At 53.8% G+C, this 25,104-nt stretch overlaps 1 protein-coding gene across 8 annotated transcripts in view; it reads left to right on the top strand.

The window, feature by feature from the left end:
• ELN (elastin) overlaps positions 1 to 25,104 on the top strand; it is a 93,254-nt gene that overhangs the window by 42,985 nt on the left and 25,165 nt on the right. For 3 of the 8 annotated variants that reach the window (XM_075073952.1, XM_075073953.1, XM_075073950.1), the window contains 15 exons: positions 6,886 to 6,927; positions 8,160 to 8,222; positions 8,859 to 8,903; positions 10,132 to 10,242; positions 12,676 to 12,729; positions 13,413 to 13,544; positions 13,639 to 13,692; positions 15,679 to 15,810; positions 15,905 to 15,958; positions 17,913 to 18,044; positions 18,139 to 18,192; positions 21,974 to 22,105; positions 22,200 to 22,253; positions 24,341 to 24,487; positions 24,574 to 24,621. In XM_075073952.1, coding sequence (XP_074930053.1) covers positions 6,886 to 6,927; positions 8,160 to 8,222; positions 8,859 to 8,903; positions 10,132 to 10,242; positions 12,676 to 12,729; positions 13,413 to 13,544; positions 13,639 to 13,692; positions 15,679 to 15,810; positions 15,905 to 15,958; positions 17,913 to 18,044; positions 18,139 to 18,192; positions 21,974 to 22,105; positions 22,200 to 22,253; positions 24,341 to 24,487; positions 24,574 to 24,621 — 1,254 coding nt within the window. The remainder of the gene's footprint in view (positions 1 to 6,885; positions 6,928 to 8,159; positions 8,223 to 8,858; positions 8,904 to 10,131; positions 10,243 to 12,675; positions 12,730 to 13,412; positions 13,545 to 13,638; positions 13,693 to 15,678; positions 15,811 to 15,904; positions 15,959 to 17,912; positions 18,045 to 18,138; positions 18,193 to 21,973; positions 22,106 to 22,199; positions 22,254 to 24,340; positions 24,488 to 24,573; positions 24,622 to 25,104) is intronic. The other 5 variants (XM_075073951.1, XM_075073955.1, XM_075073954.1 and 2 more) reach the window with 5 other exon arrangements.

Here is a 25,104-nt window from a genome sequence, read left to right as displayed (position 1 = left end):
TACAAGTTGTTTGAATGGGCAGCTTTCACCCTTTCTGTGGGTTATTTGACCAGGTGTCGATAGCTCTTTCTGTTTGTTATTAGCTTAGGCCTCGATTGCCATTGCCATCAGTCATCTGAATAAGCAGAGTCTGCCCTTTCAATGGTTTAGTTGACTAGGCATCAGTTTCCATTTCTATGCATTATTTCAACAGGCAGCGATCCCCCTCTCTAAGTTATTTGACTAGTCAGCAATAGTCCTTTTAAAGCTATTTGAATATTGTGTGATTGCCTTTTTATAAATTATTCCCATCGTTATTTGACTAAGTGACAAAAGCCCTTTTTGTGAGGTATTTGACTAGGCAGTGATTGCTCTTCCTATGGTTATTTGAATAGGCAGCGATCACGGTTTCTATCAGTTATTTGAAAGGGATCACCCTTTCTGCTGTTTATTTAACCACACTTTGATCGTCCTTTCAGTGAGTTATTTCAATAATCAGCAATCACCCTTTCTATAGGATATTTGAATATGATACACTCAGCTTTTCTATAGGATATTTGACTAGGTGTCAATAGCCCATTTGGTCATTTGACTTGGATGCTATCCAGGGTTGGCTTTCTGAACAGTGGGGCCCGATTCAAATACCTGGTGGCAGTCAGGGGCTTTGGTGGCACTTCGGAGGTGGGGGGGTCTGCTCTGGGTCTTCCACGGCACCGAAGGACCCCCCGCCGCTGAAATGCCACTTAAGATCCGGAGCAGACACACACACCCCGCCGCCAAGTGAGTAAAAAAAATTTAAAAAATTAAAAAGACACCTAAGAAGCGGGGTCCGATTCCAGGGAATCGGGGGAATCAGCCTAAAGCCGGCCCTGATGCTATCTCCCTTTCTGTGAGTTATTTGAATATGATGCTATGGCCCTTTCTGTAGGTTATTTAAATATGATGCTGTGGTCCTTTCTGTAAGTTATTTGGCTGGACAGCGATCGCCCTTTGTATGGTTATTTGAATGGGCAGCAATGACTTGATTGGTGTTTTGACTAGGCATTGTTTGGCCTTACTATCAGCTGTTTGATTCCGAAGAGATTACTCTTTCAGTGGGTTATTTGCCTGCGCCTTGCCAGCTCTTTCTCTGGGTTAATTGACTAGACACCTATGGCCTTTTCTATGGCTTTCCTGAAGAGGCAGAAATCACCCTGCTGCAGCCACATATATCAGCTATTTGACTATCCCCATTTCCAGCCTAGGCAGCGTCCGCCCTTCCCATTGGCTGTTTGAATAGGAAATGACTGTCTTTTCTAGAGTGTGCCTACAGTGCAGCTGGAAGCAAGCCTCCCAGCCCGGGCAGAGAGACATGTGCTAGCGGGGCTCAAGCTGGGCACTGAAAACAGTTGTGTGGATGTTGCAGCTCAGGCAGAGACTCAGGTTAGCCACCTCAGCTCACGCCTACTCAGCCCCCTAGGCTTGAGCTTGGGTGGCTAGTCTGAGTCTTCACCAGAGCTGCAGCATCCACACTGCTAGTTTTAATGGGCTAGCTCGAGCCCTGCTAGCATGAGTCTGTCTGCCTAAGCCAGGAGCCTTGTTCCCAGTGGTTGTGTAGACGTACCCTATACATTACTTGATCAGGCAGGGAGTACTTTCCTGTGCTGATTTATGTGGCTTATTTCTCTAGGTAGCAACTGTCTTTTTTTTGTGATAGTGAGAATAGCTCAGTGGTTTGAGCATTGGCCTATTCAGCCCAGGGTTGTGAGGTCAGTCCTTGAGGTGGCCACTTAGGGATCTGTGGCAAAATCAGCAGTTGGTCCTACTGTGAAGGCAGGGGGCTGGACTTGATGACCTTTCAAGGTCCCTTCCAGCTCTAGGAGATAGGATAGGTCTGTTAATTTAATAGGAAGGGCTCACCCTTTCTATGTGCTATTTCAATAAGCAGTGATTACTCTTTCTATGGGTTATTTGACAAGGAAGCCTTTGCCCTTACTCTGGGTTATTTGACCAGGAAGTGGCCACCCTTTCTCTCAGCTGTTTGAATCAGCTGGGATCACCCTTTCTGTCATGTAAGTGATTAGGCCTTGAGCAGCCTTCCTGTGGGGTATTTCCATAATCAGCAATCACCCTTCATACTGGTTATTTGAATAGGCAGCAATTCCCTTTGCTCTTGTTTATTAGAAGAGGGAGGGATTGTCCCTTCCATATGCCATTGGAGTAAGCAGGGATAGGCCTTTCCAGGGGTTGTTTGACAAGGCAGCCGTAGCCCTTTCTGAGGGTTACTTACATAGCTAGAAATCCTCCTTTCTATTGGTTATTTGACTAAGCATTGTGTACCCTTTCCATGGGAAGTTTAAATAAGTATTTGTTGCCATTCTAGGAAGACATTACCTTTCTGTTGATTAGAATTGGAAGCAATGGCCCTTTGAGATTATTAGACTAGATCGTGATCATCCTTTCTGTGGTGGGTTATTTGACTAGGCAGTGCTAGCTCTTTGTGTGAATTATTTTCCTCGTCAGTGCTCGCTCTAGGCAGACATTGCCTTTTTATTGGTGACCAGAATAGGAAGCAAACAGCCATTTAATCTTAGAGTAGGCTGAGCTCACCCTTTCTGTGGGTTATTTGACTACGGAGCTATCGCCCTTTCTGTAGGCTGGTGGACAAGGCAGCGATCACCCTGTGTCTCTTGGGGGAATAGCAGCACTCTCCCTTTCCATGGGTTTTCTGACCAGGCAGTATTGAAGAGGAGCCACCGGAGAGTATTGGTTGGAACACCAGGCGAGGAGCTTTGGGAGAGAGAGTTGAGCTTCACGGCTGGAGGCAGGTTGTCCTGCAACCTGGCTGAAGGTGACAGGAAGGGACTCTAAATTAGCTCATTCCTGGGCTGACTTGTAATGATCAGTCAGAGTTTGAGAAGTCTGCAGTGGAACTGTGGTGACTGGGTTTTCCCACAGTGGCCTTCAAAGAGCACCTACTGTACATACCAGAGGACAGGGCCCTTGGAATAAGGGAGCTGAGGTAAAATTTCCAAGTGCAAAGCTTAGTGAGGGTGGCAGCTACCTGAGCGGCGGGGTGTAGGACACCCCAGGCAGTAACGGATCTGTTTGCCCTGTCGGTGGGTTATTTCAAGAGACGGCAATCAACAAGTTCTTGCAAATTTTTGAATTGTGAAGTTGTTCCCAGTTTATGGGGTTTCAAACTGGGGCAAAAATAAAAATTTTGTTCACGACATATTTCTTTGACATTTTGAATTTTTGTTTTTGCCACTGAGTGCAATAAAATGTTTTTTCTACTTTCTTCTTTCTCTTCCCTCTCCCACCTTTTTTCACTGTAATTTTCTCAACATTTTGATACATTACACAGTGAGAAGAGAAAAATGAAAAAAGAGAAACGAATACGGGGGAGCGGGGAGAAACTTAGGAAAAATTATCCCCCGGGTATTTGGTTTTGGAAAACAGAAATTAAACAAAAAAAAATCATTTCATATTGTTTCTAAGTTTTCCACTGAAAAATCAAAAACTATCCCTGAAAATAATATTTTACACCATTTTCAACTTCATCTCATTTTTGATGAGAAACATTTTCAGACAAAAAAATTCCACCCAGCTGCAATGCTTTGCTCTGCCTCACCCAGTTGAGGAGGGAATTCTGTCCCTGCTCAGGGATTCTGCAGGCTGTTTAAGACACACCATACAGAGGAGTAATAGCACTTCCCTATTTCATTCCATAGGTATGAAGCACCCCATTAAGGTTCTGCAGAACTCTCTAGGCTTCATCTCTGCACTATTGATAGGACTGTTCCCTAAGGACCAAGAAAGACAATGGGAGTTGGAGAGTTTAGCCCCTCACAGGATCGAGCCCTTACTGATAGCAGAGAGAGGTCTAACATGATCCAATGGATGGAAGTTGAAACTAGACAAATTCAGTCTGAAGATACGGTGTAAAATGTTAACACTGAGGGGAATTACCCATTGGAACAACTTACTAGGGGTCATGGTGGATTCTCCATCACTGGCCAGTTTTAAATCAAGACTGGCTGGTTTTCTGAAAGCTCTGCTCTAGTTCAAGCAGGAATTAATTCAGGGCAGGTCTCTGTCCTGTGCTATGCAGGGGTCAGACTAGATCAGTGGTTTTCAAACTGCGGGTCGTGACCCAGAACTGGGTTGGGGAACGTCAGGCACTGGGTCGCGGTGGCTCTGGTCAGCACTGCCACCTGGGCTGTTAAAAGTCCCGTCGGCAGTGCTGCCTGGCTAAGGTAGGCTGGTCCCTACCTGTTCTGACTTCGTGCTGCGCCCCGGAAGCAGCCAGTAGCAGCTCTGGCTCCTAGGTGGGGGGCCACGGGCTCCACGCACTGCCCCTGACTCAAGCACCTGCTCCACATTCCCACTGGCCAGTTCCTGGCCAGTAGGAGCTGGGGGGCGGTGCCTGCAAGTAAGAGCCACGCGGAGCCGCTTGCGCACTTCTGCCTAGGTCCAGACCTGCTGCTGGCCACTTCCGGGGCACAGCGCAGTCCACGGCGCCAGGACATGCAGGAAGCCTGCCTCTGCACCCCGACTGCACCACTGACCAGGAGCCACCTGAGGTAAGCCCATGCCCCAACCGTGCACCTCAATCCCCTGCCCCAGCCCTGAGATCCCAGAAACCCAGAGCCCCCTCCTGCACCCCAAACCCCTCATCCCCAGCCCCATCCCAGAGCCCACACCCTAATCCCAGAGCCCTCACCCCCACACCCCAATCCCCTGCCCCAGCCCTGAGCCCCCTCCTACAGCCTGAACCCCTCATCCCCAGCTCCGTTGGGTCGCAGGCATCAACAATTTTCTTCAACTGGATCACCAGAAAAAAAGTTTGAAAGCCACTGGCCTAGATGATCACAGTGCTCCCTCTAGCCGTCACATCTCTGAACCTGTGGATGAACCCCTGGCCTCACTGGAGTCAGTGGATGGTGGCCGTTTTGCAAGGAGAAGGAGCCCTGCAGCCTGGCACACAGAGATGACTTTTGCCCTGCATGGTTGAGAAAAGCCCGTTCCTTCGCAGGCTGCAGTCAGTGGTGGCCGGCCCGGAGTTGCATTTTGAGTTACATACGTGTTCTCTGTGAGCAGCAGCTCTGATCTGGTGCACACTGGGCACTGGCCAAGGCCATGTGGTCTGAGGCTCATAGACTCCTGCTCGTTGGGCTGCTGGCTAGCCCAGTATTCAGCCAGTTTCCCCACTTGCAGTCTGTGGGGATAATGGACTGGAATCCCACAACCCGGTGGGCATGCTCCCAGGGAAGCCAGGCTGTGCACCACCCAGGCTGTTTATACCTCCTGGCTGGGTCAGTTCCCAGCACACAGCCGACTCATAATGCAACCATCAATGCCTTTTGCTTCTGTTTAGATTGCTGAGGAAACAAAGTCCCACTGTCGCCACTGCCAAGCCAATTATCAGAAAGCTCTCATGGCCGACACGTGGAGGCCTGAGCTTGGGAGAGCTGGGTTATAGTCCAGGCTAAATCTGTGGTCTCTCAGCAGGCTGTGCTGTGCCTTAATTTCCTTGTCTGTGCAGCATGCAGGAAGGCAGAGATCAGGGCACTAACATGGCCTCACAGCCCAGCCTGCCTATCTAATCCCCAGTAAGAGCCCAGCAGGCATGTCTAGGCTCCGAAGGTACCGTGGGGCGTGTGGAGACAGCTGGCCCTAGGGACTGGTGGCTTGCTAAAATCCTGTGAAATTGAGCCTCCCCAGCACAGAGCTCACAGCAGCGTCTGGCCAGAGAGCTCTGCTTTCTGTCAGGGCCGTGTTGATGTGGGAACGCCTGGAACGGGCGCAGGGAAATCTGGTCTCCACATGTTGACTTGCAGGAGGGGCGAGAGCACTCTCCACCCGCAGAGACATGAGCAATAAAGCTCTGACTCACTTTGATCCCTGCACCCTGGCCTCCTCTGGCTGGAGACGGCTCTGGTGCCAGGGGAGAAGCCCCCCCAGGAGTGCTGTGAGGACAATCAGGCCCACAATTTGTAATGTGGGCTCAACTCAAGTTGTCTCAGGCTGGGCACCAAAAGTGGAGGTGCCTGAAATCAGCAGCCTCTCTTCAGCCTTTGGGTCTAAATCTTCCTCGTTCTCAATCTGCTCCTGCCGGAGCCTGAGGGGCTGGTCCCCGCCCCAGATACTGGGCTCTCCAGGCCCTGCCTGGCTCACTCTGGAGATGAAGCAGGCTGCCCCCGCTCCCTGCAGCCAGGCTGCTGGGGTTCCGTATTGATGTGTGGTTTGTCCAGCCTTGGTTCAGATGTCCCACCCAATGGGGCTCCCAGCCCTTCTCTAGGATGTTCCGCCTGCTCCCCAGTGGCAACGTTCCTCTCCGCAAGCTGCCCCAGCCCCCTTACTGACCTCAGCAGGAGCTCCCAAAGTCTTTCATTTGGCTGTGGCCAGCACGAGGCCAGGTGGGAGCAGCTCTCATTGCAGGGCTTCCAGGGGTCCCTTGCTAAGCCTGCATTGGGGGACATGCTTGGAGGTGGGCTGTGGGCAGTGTGGCCCTTGGCCAGGGCAGAAGCTCCTCAGAGCATCAGAGAAATGGCCACCTCATCAGTTGGGAGGGTTCTGCTGCCACTACCAGGAATGCAGGGCTGGGGGTCTCACTGCCTGGCACTACCCTCGGCCAATGGCTGGCAGGAAGTGGAGTCTGCATGGGCTTGCCACAGGAAGGGTTGGCTCTGAGACCGTCTCCCTTGGAGATAAGCTTGGACAGCTCATGTTCCACAGATTGCTGGCAAATGGGGCACTTCTGAAGTGGAGCAGAGCAGGGCTTGGAATGGCATTGCCGATGTGCCGGGCTTGCCTGGCTGCAGCAGGGGCCCGATGCCCCAGGGCCTGCAGGGCAGATGGGATGGAGCTCACACGCACAGGCTGCTGCACTCACTCCCATCTCCGTGTGTTTTCTCTTGCTAGGTGGCTATGGGCTGCCCTACAGCACTGGAAAGCTGCCTTACGGTGAGAGGTCTTTCATTCTCAGCCCTCCCAGGATGAGGTCAGGGCCATGTGGTCACAAGGGTTCAGTGACTTCCCCCTTCTAACCCTAAATGCGGCTTCCCAGCAGAGACGAGGGATGAGTCCATAACGTTGGATGACTCCATAGCCGTTCCAAACCTCAGAGGGGTCCATGCCAACACCCATCCGGGATGGCTGATGGGAGGAATCTCCTAGGGGCTGAGACCTGTGGCCAGCCAGGCTGTGAGCTGGCACCAAATCCCTGAGCAGCTGATGTCGAGAGAGGCCTGGCGAGCTCATAGAGAGGATTGCACAGGGCTGCAGGCGGTTCGGGAGCTGCTCAGACATCCCACCTGAGCCCTGCTCTTCCCCCAGCTCAGGGAAAGCTCTGCCTTTCGAGTGCCAACTGCCTGCCTGCTCACACAACCTGGCCTCCCACCTTGGGAGGGTCTCAGGATGCACAGCGCCAGACACGCTGAGCAGAGAGCACTGGGGCTGCTCACGGTCATGCTGACAAGCTCCTAGCCTGGAAACGGGGGTGCTGAGCACTGCTCTCCCAGCACAAGGCAGCTTTTAACCCTCGGGCACCTGCTTCCCATCCTCCTGGCTGCCCGAGTGACCCCTGGGGCTGTGAACAGCTGGGACCAGGGCAGCACTGGGGAGGGTGAAGATGGCTCAGAGCTGCCTTTTCTCTGCCCTGCTGTGGGCCTGCAATGAGCCAGCCCAAGGGCTCCACGAGAAGGGCAGGTTTTGTTTATTGCGTCCTTTGTTACCTGAGACCTGAGTGCAAGTCTCCCGGCCTGGAGGCCCACGCACCCTCCTGCTTTCCCCGCGGAGCAGCGGCCTCCCTGGGCCGACTAGCCGGGGAGGAAGAATGCTGACAACTGTGAACATCTCCCAGTTGGAGGCTGGCCCGAACTGGAGCTGTCTCCCTGGATTCCTGGCATCCCAGCAGTGCAGGGCTGTAAGCCAGATGTGCTGAGGCCCCAGCCTCGCTCCCTCTGGCGGCTCGGAGAGCTGAGTGCTGGCCCTTCCTGAGGACATGCCTCACGCCGCAGCCAGCCTCACTCAAAGATGTTTGGATTGGCACCTCTGGAAATCTGGCTTCCACCTAGCAGGACTCTGCCACATCCCCAGGCTGCGGCAGGCCCAGCCCTCTGGCTGCCCAGCTCCTGTCACAGCTACTTGGGTTGATGGGAGGGACTAACAGAGTCCTCTGCTTTTTGTGGTTGCAGGGTACGGACCAGGTGGGCTAGGTGCTGGTGCTGCGGGAAAGGCAGGATACCCCACAGGGACAGGTGCGCTGCTTGGCCTCTTCCCAGGGAGCCGAGGGGGCAGCTGCCTAGAGCCTCCCGTGCTCCTTGGCACAGGAATGGGGCCTTGAGCCACTTGGGCCCTGCCACTGCCCAGCCAGCCTTCCTCCCAGTCTGCTCAGGCTGTGGCTGCTCTGTGGGGACGGGCATGGGGCTGGCTCTGGGGGAGGGGGGAAAGGGGCATGAGGCTGGCTTCAGGGACAGTGGGAGAGGGGCTGGCTCTGGGGAAGTGGGGGGCTAACTCTAGGGGAGGGGTAGTTGTTGGGGCAGGGAAGAAGGGCTGGCTAGGGGGAGGGTGCATGGGGCTGGCTCTGGGGGGTGGGGGAGGTGCATGGCGGTGGAGTTCCTCTCGGTGGGGAGAAGAACCATCCTGGAGCCAGGCGTCCGGGCAGTGGTTGACTCTGAGCCTCTTCATCGGGGAAAGGCCAGGTTGCTGCAGGGCCAGCGCCTGCACAGACACTAGGGCAAGTTCCCCTCGCATCACAGGGGACCCAAGAGGGTCTCTCTAGCTCAGTATGGGGTGGCCGGGGGTGGGGGTGGCCGAGGGGGTCTGGGGACAGCTATTCTGCTGGCATGTGATGAAGTCCAGATCCCTGAACGTTTCCTTGTTTGTGTCTCCAGGAGTTGGAGCTCAGGTAGCAGCAGCTAAAGCAGCAGCTAAATATGGTGAGTTGCCTGAGATGATCATGGGCATGAGCCAAGATGCTAGAGAGTGGCACTGCAGGGCCTGCCCCACCAAAGTGGTGTGTTTGGCAGAAGCCAGGTGTGTAACAGGCTCCCTTGGGAAGGCAGGATGGAGATGGATGGATAAACCTGCTCCTTGCAGACCCTGGCTCCATCCCTGGGCAGCAGCACCAGGGACCCCTGTTCCCGTTCAGCCTGCAAAGGAGCCACGGCAGCTGCAAACTCCAGCCCTGGGGTGCCATTGTGGGCTAGAGCGCATGTGAGCAGGAGGCAGGGAGCGATGAGGCATTGGGCCCAGCCTACCTGGGGGGTTTCCGGAGAGCCGAGGCAAAAGCCTGAGACCTCCACACTGACCTGCCAACCACAGCTCTGGGGTGAGCCCCTCAGACTGTCCCTGCACCACTCAGTACAGCCTGGTAGAGCCATTGTTGTGAGCCATGGAACTGCAGACCAGGTGGGGCCTGCAGCTCAGAATGTGGGACAGTGGGGAAAACCTAGGAATGTGGAGCTGGGGTGCCCCAGGGCAGGGTAAAGGTCCCACTGGGAGACCAGTGAACCAAGATGGAGACCCAGGAGAGGGATCCCCTGAAGGCCAGGCACTGGTGTCCCATTGGGGGACACCCAGGAGCAGAGCACGGGAGCGACTTCCCCTGCCACCTGGAGGGGATGGGCATCATGTATGTGTTCACATGTCCTGCACCACTCTGGCCGGGGTGGGGGCATGTGGGCTGCTCTCTCCCAGGCCTCTCGGGCAGTAGCACGCCATTGTGGGGTTAGAATCAGCAACGATACAGGGCAACAGGGACTAATGGGCCCAGCAGAGCAGTCAGCACCTCAGTCTGGGCATACTCCACCTGCGAGGCCAGGCCTCGCGTCTGGCTGGGAGAGCGTGTTGCAGTCAGTGCCCCGTGAATTACATAACGACTGGTGCATGGGGCAACACGGCGAAGCCAGTGAGAACGTTTCCTGCGAGCCCTGCCTAGCTGGGAGGTCTGGCCACACTGTGCCATTTCACAGCAGGCAGGGGCACCGGCAGGGCTGCCTGGTGAGAGGGGCCTCTCTGGGACGCTGCGGGGAGCTTGCTGCTCCGTTCACTCCAGAGTGGGCCCTGACTTTGTCACCCTGACCACTGATTCTCCCAGGGTTTGGGCCATTCTGCACTCTCTGCACCAGAATGCCAATGCTCGTCTGGCTCCTGTGCTCTCTGCAGGTGCTGGCGTCGTGCCTGGTGCTGCTGGCATCCCCGGAGTCGGAGGTCTTGGAGGCCTGGTGCCCGGAGTTGGGGGCCTCCCTGGAGTTGCAGGTGTCCCTGGGGTTGCAGGTAGATGTGCTTGACTAGCCCAGCTGATGGGCCTGTGGGGCTACGTTCCCCATCTCAGAGCCCTGACTCTTCCCTTGTGATCCAGGAGCTGGAAGTAGCAGCAGCAAAAGCAGCAGCGTATGATGAGTGGGCTCTGATTGTTCCCTGCAGGCCCTATCATAAGCATAAATCCCAAGTCTGAACCTTAACATCCAAAATGTGGGTGCCTAGCATAAATCCTCTAAGCTTAATTACCAGCTTAGATCTGATAGCACTGCCACCAGACAGGAATTACAGTGTTTGGCTCACTCTGGTCTCCCCAAAACCTTCCCTGGGGGACCCCAAGATTCAGATGCCCTGAGTCTACAACAAAGGGAAATAACCCCCTCCCCTTGTCTCCTCTTTTTCCCCTCCCCGGCTTCTCCTCCCTGGATGGCCCTAGGGGATACCATTTCAAGTCCTTGAAACACAAACCCAGAGAGATTAAGTGTCTCTCCCCCTCACCCAGAGGCTATGCAGATTCAAACCTAGTCAGTAAATACACACAAAGAGATTTCCCCCTCCCTTTGTTCCTTAGCTACCAGAGAAAACTCAACAGGTTTTAAAAAGAAGCTTCTGTATAAAAGAAAGAAAAGACATAAAACTGTTCTCGTATCAAGGATGACAATATACAGGGTCAATTGCTTAAAAGAAAAATGATAAACAGCCTTATTCAAAAAGAGATACAATTTAAAACATTCCGCAATACACACTGTAATACAAAAACAATATAAAACCTATTGTCTTTCTACCTTTTGTACTTACACTTGGAAACGAGATTATGAAAGAGCTTGGAGATAGAAAGTCACTCCAATAGCGAGAATGCAAGCAAGAACAAAAACAGACAACACACACCAAAAAATTCCCTCCCTGAGCTTTGAAAAATCCGGTTTCCTGATTGGTCCTCTGGTTAGGTGTTTGGTTCCCTTTGTTAACCCTTTACAGGCAAAAGAAACATTAACCCTTAGCTATCTGTTTATGACAGGCCCACTGGAACGAGCAGCTCCTAAGGGCTGACTTGGGCAGTCGCTGTCTGGGAGGTGCTGGATCTCCCTTGTGGCATGCCTGGCACAGAGTCTCTGATGAATCAGCACCACAGGGCAAACAGCTGAGCTGTGAGATAAACAGATTGATGGTGCACCTTTCACCTTTTCACTTGTCCTGAGCCCACAATCCATCTCCCCAGGATGGACCCACCTTTTGGAGCAGTTTCAGAGGATAAAGGATGCCACGGTCCAGGGTAGGCAGGACTCAGCCCTGCCCCAGGGACAGTTCTTCTGTGTCCTGATTTAAAGCTGGGTTACCCAGCCCTGCAGGGCGAGAGGGGGAATGTTATCCCCTGCCTGCAGAGGGGGATTTCAGCAGCCTGATGGGATATTCTGCACTTGTTTCCTGCACTAGAAGGGCCTCTGATATCAGACTTTAAAGCCATGACGTTTCACAGTTCTTTTCTTCCTGTCAGAAGGGTTTTATGGCTCCCTCTGAGACCTGCACAGCTGAGCTCATGGGAACCCAGGCTATGGCTACTAGACAGCTTACAGCAGTGCTGCTGTGCCACTGTAGGGCTGCTAGTGCAGTGGGAGAGTGCTCCCATCACCTTAATTACTCCAGCTCCTGCGAGCAGCAGTAGCTACGTCAGCGGGAGAAGCTCTCTGGGGTCTGGGGAGGTCTGTGCATTCACACTAGTGTCACTCCAAGCAGATCTGCACTAGCGGAGCATTGATGGGCAGGAGGGCAGCTTGTCCGGGTGGATTCCATTCTGCTAGCTGTGTGTTGTAATGTGTTTCCCCAGGAGCTCTCAGCTCCGCGAAAGCAGTTGCATTCTCTTGGAAGCTGGGCTGTGTGTGCAATCTTTGCTTTCGAAAACGCTGCTCCCAGACAGTGTCATGTGTGAGTGTGTGAGCAATGGTGAATGTGCGTGCGACACGGCTCTGTTTCCCCTCCAACACTCAGCTAAGAGGCACCCCCTGATTTCAGTGGGGGTATACACATCAGATTCATTTCCACAGCAACGCTGGGCGCCGGCTGTGACTGGGTTCAGTAGGGTCCTTCACACGGAGCACCCGCAAGCTGTGGCATCAGTGCAGTGCACTAGTGTGTGTGTGCGCAAGGGGCCCCTGCTCCTCACTCCCCAACCAGCTCCATTGATGCTCGGTCTGTCAGCCACAGGACGGGCAGGCACATAAGGGTTTGAATGCACCACCTCTGAGTGCAGGCAATATTGCTGACTCGCCTTATAAACGCAAAGGCTAGCGCAGGTTCTCCTACCGTATCACCAGTGTCACTGCCCTGGAGGGACCCGCTGTGCAAAGTGTAACCAGGACAATCAGGTCCATGCTGCAGGATATGCCTGCTGTGTTCTATGTATATGTATTGTCAGGTTTCTGAGATTTCCTCTCCTTCCTTTATCCCCAGGAGTTGAAAGCCCAGCGGCAGCGGCAGCAGCAGCAGCAAAAGCAGCCAAGTACGGTAAGATGGCCATCTACTCCTTCAGTGCGTGCCGCACCATGAAGGGTCCAGTCCTCCCTTTGTTATGGCCACATAGTTCCCCTTGTCACCCAGACTTGTATTATCATCCCAGAGAATGCTAGGCTTGTTTGACAGAATCTCTTCTCTGTAAGACCATGCTGAATGCCATGCTGCCATTCTTAATACTGTCCTGACTGCATTCCGAATCAGCCTTCCATGACTTTGCCCAGGATTGATGTCTGGCTACCTGGCCTATAGCTACCCAGGTCATCCCACTTGCCCATTTGAATACTGGCGCACACTGGCATTTTTCTAGTCTTCTGGGACTTGCCCAGGTTTGAAGATGTGTTATCAACAGCTCTGGGACCTCCGCGGCCGGCTCTTTTAAACTCTTGGGTGTATGTCATCCAATCTGACAGATTTGTATAACTTTAGCAGTTGCTTTTTAACACCCTCCCTAGTTCCTGCTGGAGAAGATGGTTCACCATCCTGGAGAATGAATCCCTATCCCATCGGACTGACCCTCTCGTATAGGGCTGAGAGGAACGGGCAGGATGGCGCAGGATGTTTACAGTGTGTCTGACATGACGGGAGCGCACAGCAGCAGAATTGCACTGGCCCGGCTGCGCTGGCACTAGAGTTTGCACTGAGTGGGACTGGGTTTCTCTCCTTTAACTCTGCAGGCGCGGCTGGTGTTGGAGGCCTGGTGCCCGGTGTTGGTGTCCCTGGTGTGGTGCCCGGTGTTGGCGGGATCCCTGGTGTTCCTGGTGTGCCGGGCGTGGTGCCCGGTGTCGGCGGTGTCCCAGGAGTTGGAGGTGAAGTTGCATGATTGGCCCTGTCGATGGGCCTGTGGGGTTGTGTTCTCCCCATCTCAGAGCCCTGACTCTCTCTCTACTGTGTCCCAAACAGTTGGAATACCAGCGGGAGCGGCAGCAGCAGCAGCAGCAAAAGCCGCCAAGTACGGTAAGCTGGCTCCCTCCCCCTTCTCCCTCCATGCAGCCTATAGTGATGGGGTGCCCACCTGTCACTCCTGGAACCATGTTGCTCCTGGGGTCTGAGCCAAGAGACCGTCTGTCCCTTTGGGAGCGATCAGCAGAGCCACTGGCATGTCTGGGAAGTACTCACATCCTCCCCGTTGCCCCGGGAGTTTCACCCTGTCCTGCAGCACGTTGGAGAGAGCTCCTGCCTTAGGTCCACTGGTGATGGGGGGCAGGGTGGGCAGCGAGCAAGCTGAGAGCCCAGCTCCGGCTACAAGCCAGGCTCCCTGCAGCCAGCAGAGAGTGTGGGGAAGCCTAGGACAGTGTGATGGCACAGAGCATGTTCCCCTGTCAGTCTGGGCAGGCTGCTGCCCCGTGGCTCAGTTTGGAGGGCTGCGGGCAAAGCTGTTTGGGACGTGCAGGTCAGTGAATTCCCAGAGCCCCTTGCCAGGGCCTGGGTGTCACAGAGTCCCCGGGCGATGCTCTGGAACTGCTCCCCACAAAGCCAGTCAGGACTTTGGGAAGCCTCCTCTCCCTTGCAGCAAACTGTCTTTAGGGCAAGAAGCTCACATGGCTTCACCTCTTGTGTCTGACTTTGGAGCATTCAGCATCCTCTGCCCCTCTGTGCACTTCCCACAGCGAGCCCGCCCCGGCAGTGTCCTGGGGAAGCCAGAGGGTCCTGCACCCCCACCTTGCAGTCAGACGTGACTCTCAGCCAGCCAGTAAGACAGAGGTTTAGTTAGATGACAGCAACACAGTCCAAAATAGGTCTTGCCAGTACAGACAACAGGACCCCCCTTAGTTAGGTCCATCTGGGACCCCAGGGAGGCCATCACCCTGCTGGGAGGCCATAGCCTCCTCGGGGCTCCCCTCCATTTTCCAGACAGCTTCCAAAAACTCCCAAACCCCCTCCAGCCCCTTCTCTCCAGGCTGTGTCTCTTTCCCGGGCCAGGAGGTCACCTGATCTCTCTGTCTCCAACACCTTTAGCATCCCCTTGCAGGGGGGAGGGCCAGGCCATGAGTTGCCAGGAGACAGAGGATCGGCCACGAACTGAGGCCCCCACACAGTATTCAGAGGGAACATTAAAACCAGTCCCACTTCCTCCCTGTGGGGCATGATCTTTTCAGCTCCATCATCAGACTGTATGAATCCACTTCATACATAACAGCCTCAGTTCCCAGTCCATCAAGCACATCCTGCAGCATGCAAGAAGCGAGAGGAGGGCCACCTGGTCCCAGCAATGTAAATTAAAATCCCACACACACACACCTTATCTTAGTCTGAGGCCAAGTTCTGAGGATCTGGGAGTCATGACTCGCCCCCGTTGGCCTCCTGCTTTGTCTGCACTCTGACCTGGCACCATGAAGGTGCCAGTCCCTCTTTTGTTATGGCCACATAGTTGCCTTTGTCTCCCCATCTGTATTCTCCTCACATGCTAAGACCATGCTGAATGCCATGCTGCCATTCTTAATACTGTCCTAGCTGCAATCTGTGTCAACCTTCCATGATTTTACCCAGGATTGATGTCTGGCTACCTGGCCTATAGCTACCCAGGTCGTCCCACTTGCCCATTTGAATACTGGCGCACACTGGCATTTTTCTAGTCTTCTGGGACTTGCCCAAGTTTGAAGATGTGTTATCAACAGCTCTGGGACCTCCGCGGCCGGCTCTTTTAAACTCTTGGGTGTGTGTCATCCAGTCTGACAGATTTGTAAAACTTTAGCAGTTGCTTTTTAACACCCTCCCTAGTTCCTGCTGGAGAAGATGGTTCACCATCCTGGAGAATGAATCCCTATCCCATCGGACTGACCCTCTCGTATAGGGCTGAGAGGAACGGGCAGGATGGCGCAGGATGTTTACAGTGTGTCTGACATGACGGGAGCGCACAGCAGCAGAATTGCACTGGCCCGGCTGCGCTGGCACTAGAGTTTGCACTGAGTGGGACTGGGTTTCTCTCCTTTAACTCTGCAGGCGCGGCTGGTGTTGGAGGCCTGGTGCCCGGTGTTGGTGTCCCTGGTGTGGTGCCCGGTGTTGGCGGGATCCCTGGTGTTCCTGGTGTGCCGGGCGTGGTGCCCGGTGTCGGCGGTGTCCCAGGAGTTGGAGGTGAAGTTGCATGATTGGCCCTGTCGATGGGCCTGTGGGGTTGTGTTCTCCCCATCTCAGAGCCCTGACTCTCTCTCTACTGTGTCCCAAACAGTTGGAATACCAGCGGGAGCGGCAGCAGCAGCAGCAGCAAAAGCCGCCAAGTACGGTAAGCTGGCTCCCTCCCCCTTCTCCCTCCATGCAGCCTATAGTGATGGGGTGCCCACCTGTCACTCCTGGAACCATGTTGCTCCTGGGGTCTGAGCCAAGAGACCGTCTGTCCCTTTGGGAGCGATCAGCAGAGCCACTGGCATGTCTGGGAAGTACTCACATCCTCCCCGTTGCCCCGGGAGTTTCACCCTGTCCTGCAGCACGTTGGAGAGAGCTCCTGCCTTAGGTCCACTGGTGATGGGGGGCAGGGTGGGCAGCGAGCAAGCTGAGAGCCCAGCTCCGGCTACAAGCCAGGCTCCCTGCAGCCAGCAGAGAGTGTGGGGAAGCCTAGGACAGTGTGATGGCACAGAGCATGTTCCCCTGTCAGTCTGGGCAGGCTGCTGCCCCGTGGCTCAGTTTGGAGGGCTGCGGGCAAAGCTGTTTGGGACGTGCAGGTCAGTGAATTCCCAGAGCCCCTTGCCAGGGCCTGGGTGTCACAGAGTCCCCGGGCGATGCTCTGGAACTGCTCCCCACAAAGCCAGTCAGGACTTTGGGAAGCCTCCTCTCCCTTGCAGCAAACTGTCTTTAGGGCAAGAAGCTCACATGGCTTCACCTCTTGTGTCTGACTTTGGAGCATTCAGCATCCTCTGCCCCTCTGTGCACTTCCCACAGCGAGCCCGCCCCGGCAGTGTCCTGGGGAAGCCAGAGGGTCCTGCACCCCCACCTTGCAGTCAGACGTGACTCTCAGCCAGCCAGTAAGACAGAGGTTTAGTTAGATGACAGCAACACAGTCCAAAATAGGTCTTGCCAGTACAGACAACAGGACCCCCCTTAGTTAGGTCCATCTGGGACCCCAGGGAGGCCATCACCCTGCTGGGAGGCCATAGCCTCCTCGGGGCTCCCCTCCATTTTCCAGACAGCTTCCAAAAACTCCCAAACCCCCTCCAGCCCCTTCTCTCCAGGCTGTGTCTCTTTCCCGGGCCAGGAGGTCACCTGATCTCTCTGTCTCCAACACCTTTAGCATCCCCTTGCAGGGGGGAGGGCCAGGCCATGAGTTGCCAGGAGACAGAGGATCGGCCACGAACTGAGGCCCCCACACAGTATTCAGAGGGAACATTAAAACCAGTCCCACTTCCTCCCTGTGGGGCATGATCTTTTCAGCTCCATCATCAGACTGTATGAATCCACTTCATACATAACAGCCTCAGTTCCCAGTCCATCAAGCACATCCTGCAGCATGCAAGAAGCGAGAGGAGGGCCACCTGGTCCCAGCAATGTAAATTAAAATCCCACACACACACACCTTATCTTAGTCTGAGGCCAAGTTCTGAGGATCTGGGAGTCATGACTCGCCCCCGTTGGCCTCCTGCTTTGTCTGCACTCTGACCTGGCACCATGAAGGTGCCAGTCCCTCTTTTGTTATGGCCACATAGTTGCCTTTGTCTCCCCATCTGTATTCTCCTCACATGCTAAGACCATGCTGAATGCCATGCTGCCATTCTTAATACTGTCCTAGCTGCAATCTGTGTCAACCTTCCATGATTTTACCCAGGATCGATGTCTGGCTACCTGGCCTATAGCTACCCAGGTCGTCCCACTTGCCCATTTGAATACTGGCGCACACTGGCATTTTTCTAGTCTTCTGGGACTTGCCCAGGTTTGAAGATGTGTTATCAACAGCTCTGGGACCTCCGCGGCCGGCTCTTTTAAACTCTTGGGTGTGTGTCATCCAGTCTGACAGATTTGTAAAACTTTAGCAGTTGCTTTTTAACACCCTCCCTAGTTCCTGCTGGAGAAGATGGTTCACCATCCTGGAGAATGAATCCCTATCCCATCGGACTGACCCTCTCGTATAGGGCTGAGAGGAACGGGCAGGATGGCACAGGATGTTTACAGTGTGCCTGACATGACAGGAGTGCACAGCAGCAGAATTGCACTGAGTGGGACTGGGTTTCTCTCCTTTAACTCTGCAGGCGCGGCTGGTGTTGGAGGCCTGGTGCCCGGTGTTGGTGTCCCTGGTGTGGTGCCCGGTGTTGGCGGGATCCCTGGTGTTCCTGGTGTGCCGGGCGTGGTGCCCGGTGTCGGCGTTGTCCCAGGAGTTGGAGGTGAAGTTGCATGATTGGCCCTGTCGATGGGCCTGTAGGGTTGTGTTCTCCCCATCTTAGAGTCCTGACTCTCTCTCTACTGTGTCCCAAACAGTTGGAATACCAGCGGGAGCGGCAGCAGCAGCAGCAGCAAAAGCCGCCAAGTACGGTAAGCTGGCTCCCTCCCCCTTCTCCCTCCATGCAGCCCGTAGTGATGGGGTGCCCACCTGTCACTCCTGGAACCATGTCGCTCCTGGGGTCCGAGCCCAGAGACCGTCTGTCCTTTGGGAGCGATCAGCAGAGCCACTGGCATGTCTGGGAAGTACTCACATCCTCCCCGTTCACCCGGGAGCTTCACCCTGTCCTGCGGCATGTGGCAGAGAGTTCCTGCCTTAGGTCCACTGGCGATGGGGGGCAGGGTGGGCAGCGAGCGAGCTGGGAGCCCAGCTCCGGCTACAAGCCAGGCTCCCTGCAGCCAGCAGAGAGTGTGGGGAAGCCTAGGACAGTGTGATGGCACAAAGTGCATTCCCCTGTCAGTCTGGGCAGGCTGCTGCCCCGTGGCTCAGTTTGGAGGGCTGCGGGCAAAGCTGTTTGGGATGTGCAGGTCAGTGAATTCCCAGAGCCCCTTGCCAGGGCCCAGGTGTGACAGATTCCTCAGGGTGAAACCTGGATCTGGGATATTGCTGAGCCCTCTGTCTCACCAACCTGGACTCCCTGTGACACTGTGACAAGCTGCAAATCTCTCCAGGTACTGCACTTACACAGACACCCATGGGCAGGGACACACCCAGCTGAGTTACTTGAATGCTTTTTGCCAGCCACTCACTAACCAACAAGAGGGGCTCACACCAATTCCCGCAGCTCCCAGCCTAGGACCCCAGGGCTGCACTGTTCTGCCCTGGTCAGAAGCCTGACCAGTGTAAGTTCATTACCCAGTCCACCCATCCCTCAGTGCAGAGAGGACACACACCAGCTTTTGTAAACTGAGCTGAGATTTCCCAAGCACTTCAACCAAAACACACTGTTTTAGGTAAAATATAAAAGAGATTTATTAACGACAGACAGAGATATTTAAAGTGATTATAAGTAGTAAGCGTAGAGATCAAAGTTGGTTACCTAAGAAATGAAAATAAAAGTGCAATCTGAGTTCTATAAACTAGATAGGATTTGAATCAAGCATTGTCTCACCCTGATGGTATGGTTCCTTCATACACAGCCTGGGATTCCTCTTTTTCAGCCTGAGACCACCTCCCCTATTCAAAGGCTTTGTTCTCCAGACATGCTTCCAGGTGTTGAGTTGTGAGGGGAGTGAGGCCAAGTGATGACGTCACTTCCCCTCCTTTATAGGTTCTTCCAGCTTGCTGGAAAAATCTTTTGCTATGACCTGAGTCAAAATTTGTCCCTTGTTTACGTGCTCCGTCTGAGAATCTTCATTGTACACAGATCCTGTGATAGCCCTTGGTAGCGTGGATTCCCCTTAATGAGCCTATGACGGGTTTGGTCACAGAGACTCTCCTCAAGACTGTCACTCAGTTAGCTGGGATACACTGAGAACACGCCTCGTGCCAGAAGAGGCCCCCCCTCCACTGCTGTCTTGCTGAGTTGGACACTCTAGTCAGCTCCAGCATAGACCCAGAGGTTGGGCCACACCTGTCTGCAGTTCACTGAAACTGAGATTCACTCAGCCCAGGGGCTTCTTAGTTAACAGGGACTTTCCCAGCACCCACTGTTCAGCCTTTTTGGGAGCCTGAACCCCCTTTTGCTCTGTATAAAGTTTATACAGGGTAAAGTCACATATTGTTCGCCCTCTATAACACTGATGGAGAGATGCACAGCTGTTTGCTCCCCCAGGTATTAATCACTTACTCTGGGTTTATCAATAAACAAAAGTGATTTTATTAAGTATAAAAAGTAGGATTTAAGTTGTTTCAGGTAATAACAGCCAGAACAAAGTTAGTCACCAAGCAAAATAAAACAAAAACACGCAAGTCTAAGCCTAATAGATTAAGAAACTGATTACAGGTAATAGCTCACCCTCAAAGACGGTCCAATAAGCTTCTTTCACAGACTAGACTCCTTCCTAGTCTGTGCCCAATCCTTCTCCTGGTACAATCTTTGTTAGATCCAGCTGACATCTCAGGTGATACGGGGTTTTCTCATGACTGGCAGCCCCCTTTGTCCTGTTCCACCCCCTTTTATAGCTTTGGCACAAGGGAGGAATCTTTTATATCTCTGGGTCCCCACCCTTCCTTCTAAATGGAAAAGCACCAGATTTAAGATGGATTGCAGTTCCAGGTGATATGGTCACATGTCACTGTAAGACCCTGTGTCTCCATTCCCCATGGGCTGACCCACACGTACACAGGAAGGCTTTCAAGTAACTAAGGGCGTTTACAACTGATTCTTTCTGGAGCACCCATGATGGCCTCCACTTAATATGTAAACATCAGTGATACAAGTCTGTATCTTATTCTCCTAACTCTAGATATAGAAATAAGACATGCAAACAAATAGGATGACCTCATTTAGTAGATTATAAGCTTTCTAATGACACCATACAGGGGGTATTTAGTGTAAAGCCTATTCCAGTTATGTCATATTCATAAGCATATTTCCATAAAGCATATGGAGTGCAATATGACACCCTCCTCCTTAGACACTCCATGGCAGAGGCAGAACATGTAAAATCCCTGTTCTCCTCTGGGCATCAATTTCTTTGTCTTTTAAGTCCAGGGTTTGCTGGTGGGCGGTGTTTTCTTTGTCAGCCTCCAGCTGCCTGAGTTCATACATAAGGATCTTAGTTCCCAGCCCATCCAAAGCACTCTGCACCATGAAAGCAGGGACAGAAGGGCTATGGGGAATTCCTGGTATAGAGGGAATCCGTGAGGTGCAAGGTTGGCTGAGCTGACTCTGCTGCCCCCAACCGACTCTGCCATCTAGTGCTGGGCGAGGCAGGGGGCGTGTTGGGGGAGAAGAAAGGGGGCTCAGGTGAAGGAGGAGAAGGGTTGTCAGGGAGAGGGGGGTGTTGGAGTGGAGGAGGAAGTATCAGCAAGGGAGGAAAAGGCAGCCAGGGGAAGGGAAGGGCATGTTGGGCTGGAGGAGGGGGTGTCAGATGGGGAAGGAGAGAGGGGGTCAAAGTGAGGGAAAGGAGGGCATCTCCCAGAGCTAGGTTCTGCTACAGATAATTTCCCACTGGCACCTGGTCCCAGACGGATCTATTGCCAGCAATGTAAATTAAAATCCCACACACACACACCCCTTATCTTAGTCTGGGGCCGAGTTCTGAGGATCTGGGAGTCACGACTGACCCCTGTTGGCCGCCTCCTTTTTCTGCACTCTGACCTGGCACCATGAAGGTGCCAGTCCCCACTTTGTTATGGCTACATAGTTGCCTTTGTCTTCCCAACTGTATTCTCCTCACATGCTAAGACCATGCTGAATGCCATGCTGCCATTCTTAATACTGTCCTGACTGCATTCCGAATCAGCCTTCCATGACTTTGCCCAGGATTGATGTCTGGCTATAGCTACCCAGGTCGTCCCACTTGCCCATTTGAATACTGGCGCACACTGGTATTTTTCTAGTCTCCTGGGACTTGCCCAGGTTTGAAGATGTGTTATCAACAGCTCTGGGACCTCCGCGGCCGGCTCTTTTAAACTCTTGGGTGTGTGTCATCCAGTCTGACAGATTTGTAAAACTTTAGCAGTTGCTTTTAACACCCTCCCTAGTTCCTGCTGGAGAAGATTGTTCACCCCCCTAGAGAATGAATCCCTATCCCATCGGACTGACCCTCTCGTATAGGGCTGAGAGGAACGGGCAGGATGGCGCAGGATGTTTACAGTGTGTCTGACATGACGGGAGCGCACAGCAGCAGAATTGCACTGGCCCGGCTGCGCTGGCACTAGAGTTTGCACTGAGTGGGACTGGGTTTCTCTCCTTTAACTCTGCAGGCGCGGCTGGTGTTGGAGGCCTGGTGCCCGGTGTTGGTGTCCCTGGTGTGGTGCCCGGTGTTGGCGGGATCCCTGGTGTTCCTGGTGTGCCGGGCGTGGTGCCCGGTGTCGGCGGTGTCCCAGGAGTTGGAGGTGAAGTTGCATGATTGGCCCTGTCGATGGGCCTGTGGGGTTGTGTTCTCCCCATCTCAGAGCCCTGACTCTCTCTCTACTGTGTCCCAAACAGTTGGAATACCAGCGGGAGCGGCAGCAGCAGCAGCAGCAAAAGCCGCCAAGTACGGTAAGCTGGCTCCCTCCCCCTTCTCCCTCCATGCAGCCTATAGTGATGGGGTGCCCACCTGTCACTCCTGGAACCATGTTGCTCCTGGGGTCTGAGCCAAGAGACCGTCTGTCCCTTTGGGAGCGATCAGCAGAGCCACTGGCATGTCTGGGAAGTACTCACATCCTCCCCGTTGCCCCGGGAGTTTCACCCTGTCCTGCAGCACGTTGGAGAGAGCTCCTGCCTTAGGTCCACTGGTGATGGGGGGCAGGGTGGGCAGCGAGCAAGCTGAGAGCCCAGCTCCGGCTACAAGCCAGGCTCCCTGCAGCCAGCAGAGAGTGTGGGGAAGCCTAGGACAGTGTGATGGCACAGAGCATGTTCCCCTGTCAGTCTGGGCAGGCTGCTGCCCCGTGGCTCAGTTTGGAGGGCTGCAGGCGAAGCTGTTTGGGACGTGCAGGTCAGTGAATTCCCAGAGCCCCTTGCCAGGGCCTGGGACATGATCTTTTCAGTTTGTCAAAGTCAGACTCAGGACTCACAATTTGTTAGACCACTGTTTTATTAGCACAGCCAGATTATGTGAGCACCATGCAAGGCCCACACTACCTCAATTTATACAGATAAGAAGGGAGCAAACTTGACACGATAACAAAGGGAGCAGAGCCGACAAGCTCACTGGAGGCTAGACGTACATAGTTAATTTCCTTACTAACCTTTCATCATTAGCTTAGGTGGACTCATTGTTTATGCCTTAATGTTTCTTTTCCTGACACCTGTATTTTAACATTATTTACTTTAAGTTATAGAATCATAGATTATCAGGGTTGGAAGGGACCTCAAGAGATCGTCTAGTCCAATGCCCTGCTCAAAGCAGGACCAATCCCCAAATCACCCCTTCAAGGATTAAACTTACAGCCCTGGGTTTAGCAGGCCAATGTGCAAACCACTGAGCTATCCCTCTCCCCCTTGCAAGCCTTCAGCATTTCTTTAATCCTTTCTATTTTTACAATATAATTCATTCTACTTTCACAAGCTCCATCATCAGCCTGTGTGAATCTACTTCATACATAACAGCCTCAGTTTCCAGTCCATCAAGTGCACGCTGCAGCATGGAAGAAGGGAAAGAAGGGCCATGGGGAATTCCTGCTGTAGGGGGAATCCATGTGGTGGAATGCTGGCTGAGTTGGCTCCGCTGACCTCAAGCCAGCTCTGCCATCTGGTGCTGGGTGAGGCAGGGAGCGTGCTGGGGGAGAGGAAAGGGAGTGTCAGAGGGGAGGAGCACTCTGGATGAGGGAGAGGAGACGTGTGTCAAGGTGTAGGAGAGGAGGGCTGTCAATTGAAGGAGGGGAGGGATGGTCAGGGGGAGGGGCATGTTGGGGTGGAGGAAGGGGTGTCAGGTAGGGAGATGAGGGGTAGTCAGGGCATGGGAAGGGAGGGCATCTCCCAGAGCTAGGTTCTGCTACAGATAATTTCCCACTGACACCTGGTCCCAGAGGGAACTATCGCCAGCAATGTAAATTAAAGTTCCCTCCTGCACCTTATGTTAGTCTGGGGCCAAGTGCTGAGGAGCTGAGAGTCACGACTGGTCCCTGTTGGCCTCCTGCTTTGTCTTCGCTCTGGCTGGGCACTGTGAAGGAGCCACACCTCTCTGTTAATATCCACATCGTTGTCTTTGTCACCCAGACTTGTATTCTCCTCACAAACAATTCCAGGCTTGTTTGACAGAATCTCTTCTCTGTAAGACCATGCTGAATGCCATGCTGCCATTCTTAATACTGTCCTAGCTGCAATCTGTGTCAGCCTTCCATGACTTTACCCAGGATCGATGTCAGGCTACCTGGCCTATAGCTACCCAGGTCGTCCCACTTGCCCATTTGAATATTGGCGCACACTGGCATTTCTCTAGTCTTCACCCCCCTGGAGAATGAATCCCTATCCCATCGGACTGACCCTCTCGTATAGGGCTGAGAGGAACGGGCAGGATGGCGCAGGATGTTTACAGTGTGTCTGACATGACGGGAGCGCACAGCAGCAGAATTGCACTGGCCCGGCTGAGCAAAAAATAAAGTTTGCACTGAGTGGGACTGAGTTTCTCTCCTTTAACTCTGCAGGCGCAGCTGGAGTTGGAGGCCTGGTGCCCGGTGTTGCCGGTGTCCCTGGCGTGGTGCCCGGTGTTGCCGGTGTCCCTGGCGTGGTGCCTGGTGTTGCCGGTGTCCCTGGTGTGGTGCCTGGTGTCGGCGTTGTCCCAGGAGTTGGAGGTAAAGTTGCATGATTGGCCCTGTCGATGGGGTTGTGTTCTCCCCATCTCAGAGCCCTGACTCTCTCTCTACTGTGTCCCAAACAGCTGTAAGCCCGGCAGCAGCGAAAGCAGCAGCAAAAGCAGCAGCATACGGTGAGTAAGCTCCTCCTCTCTTACTGCTCCGCAACTACGCCCTTTCCCCCAGGGCTCCTCAGTTGCAGGGCAGAGTCTTTTTTGCTGCATCTGTAGCCTCTGGCATCACTGGCATCTGTTAATTCAGACAGGCCATCGTGCAGGAGGGTTGTCAGCATGGAGCGCAGACGGAGGCCAGTCCGTGCTGCGCAGCAGGAGACGAGGGTCCCATGGCACAGGGGATCACCTGCTGGGGAGTGCTCAGCCTGCATTCCCCTTACATGTCTCTGATGCCACCAGGCACAGCCCAGGCCTTCGCAGACCTATCCCCGCTGTAACAGGATGTTAAACTATATTTTACTCTTTGGCCACTAAGTGGAGCCCTGTGTCACTTATCTGGGCAGGTCATAGCTAAAGTTAGACCGAGCTCTTGTAATGAACACATCTCCAGTGTCTCTCTCTCTGAAGGAAGTGCTGTAGCCAATCCATATCTGGTAGTAGGAA

The sequence above is a fragment of the Chelonoidis abingdonii genome, chromosome 20 (assembly GCF_003597395.2).
Source record: "Chelonoidis abingdonii isolate Lonesome George chromosome 20, CheloAbing_2.0, whole genome shotgun sequence".
NCBI lineage: Eukaryota > Metazoa > Chordata > Testudines > Testudinidae > Chelonoidis > Chelonoidis abingdonii.
This window is presented reverse-complemented; position numbering and strand designations above follow the sequence as displayed.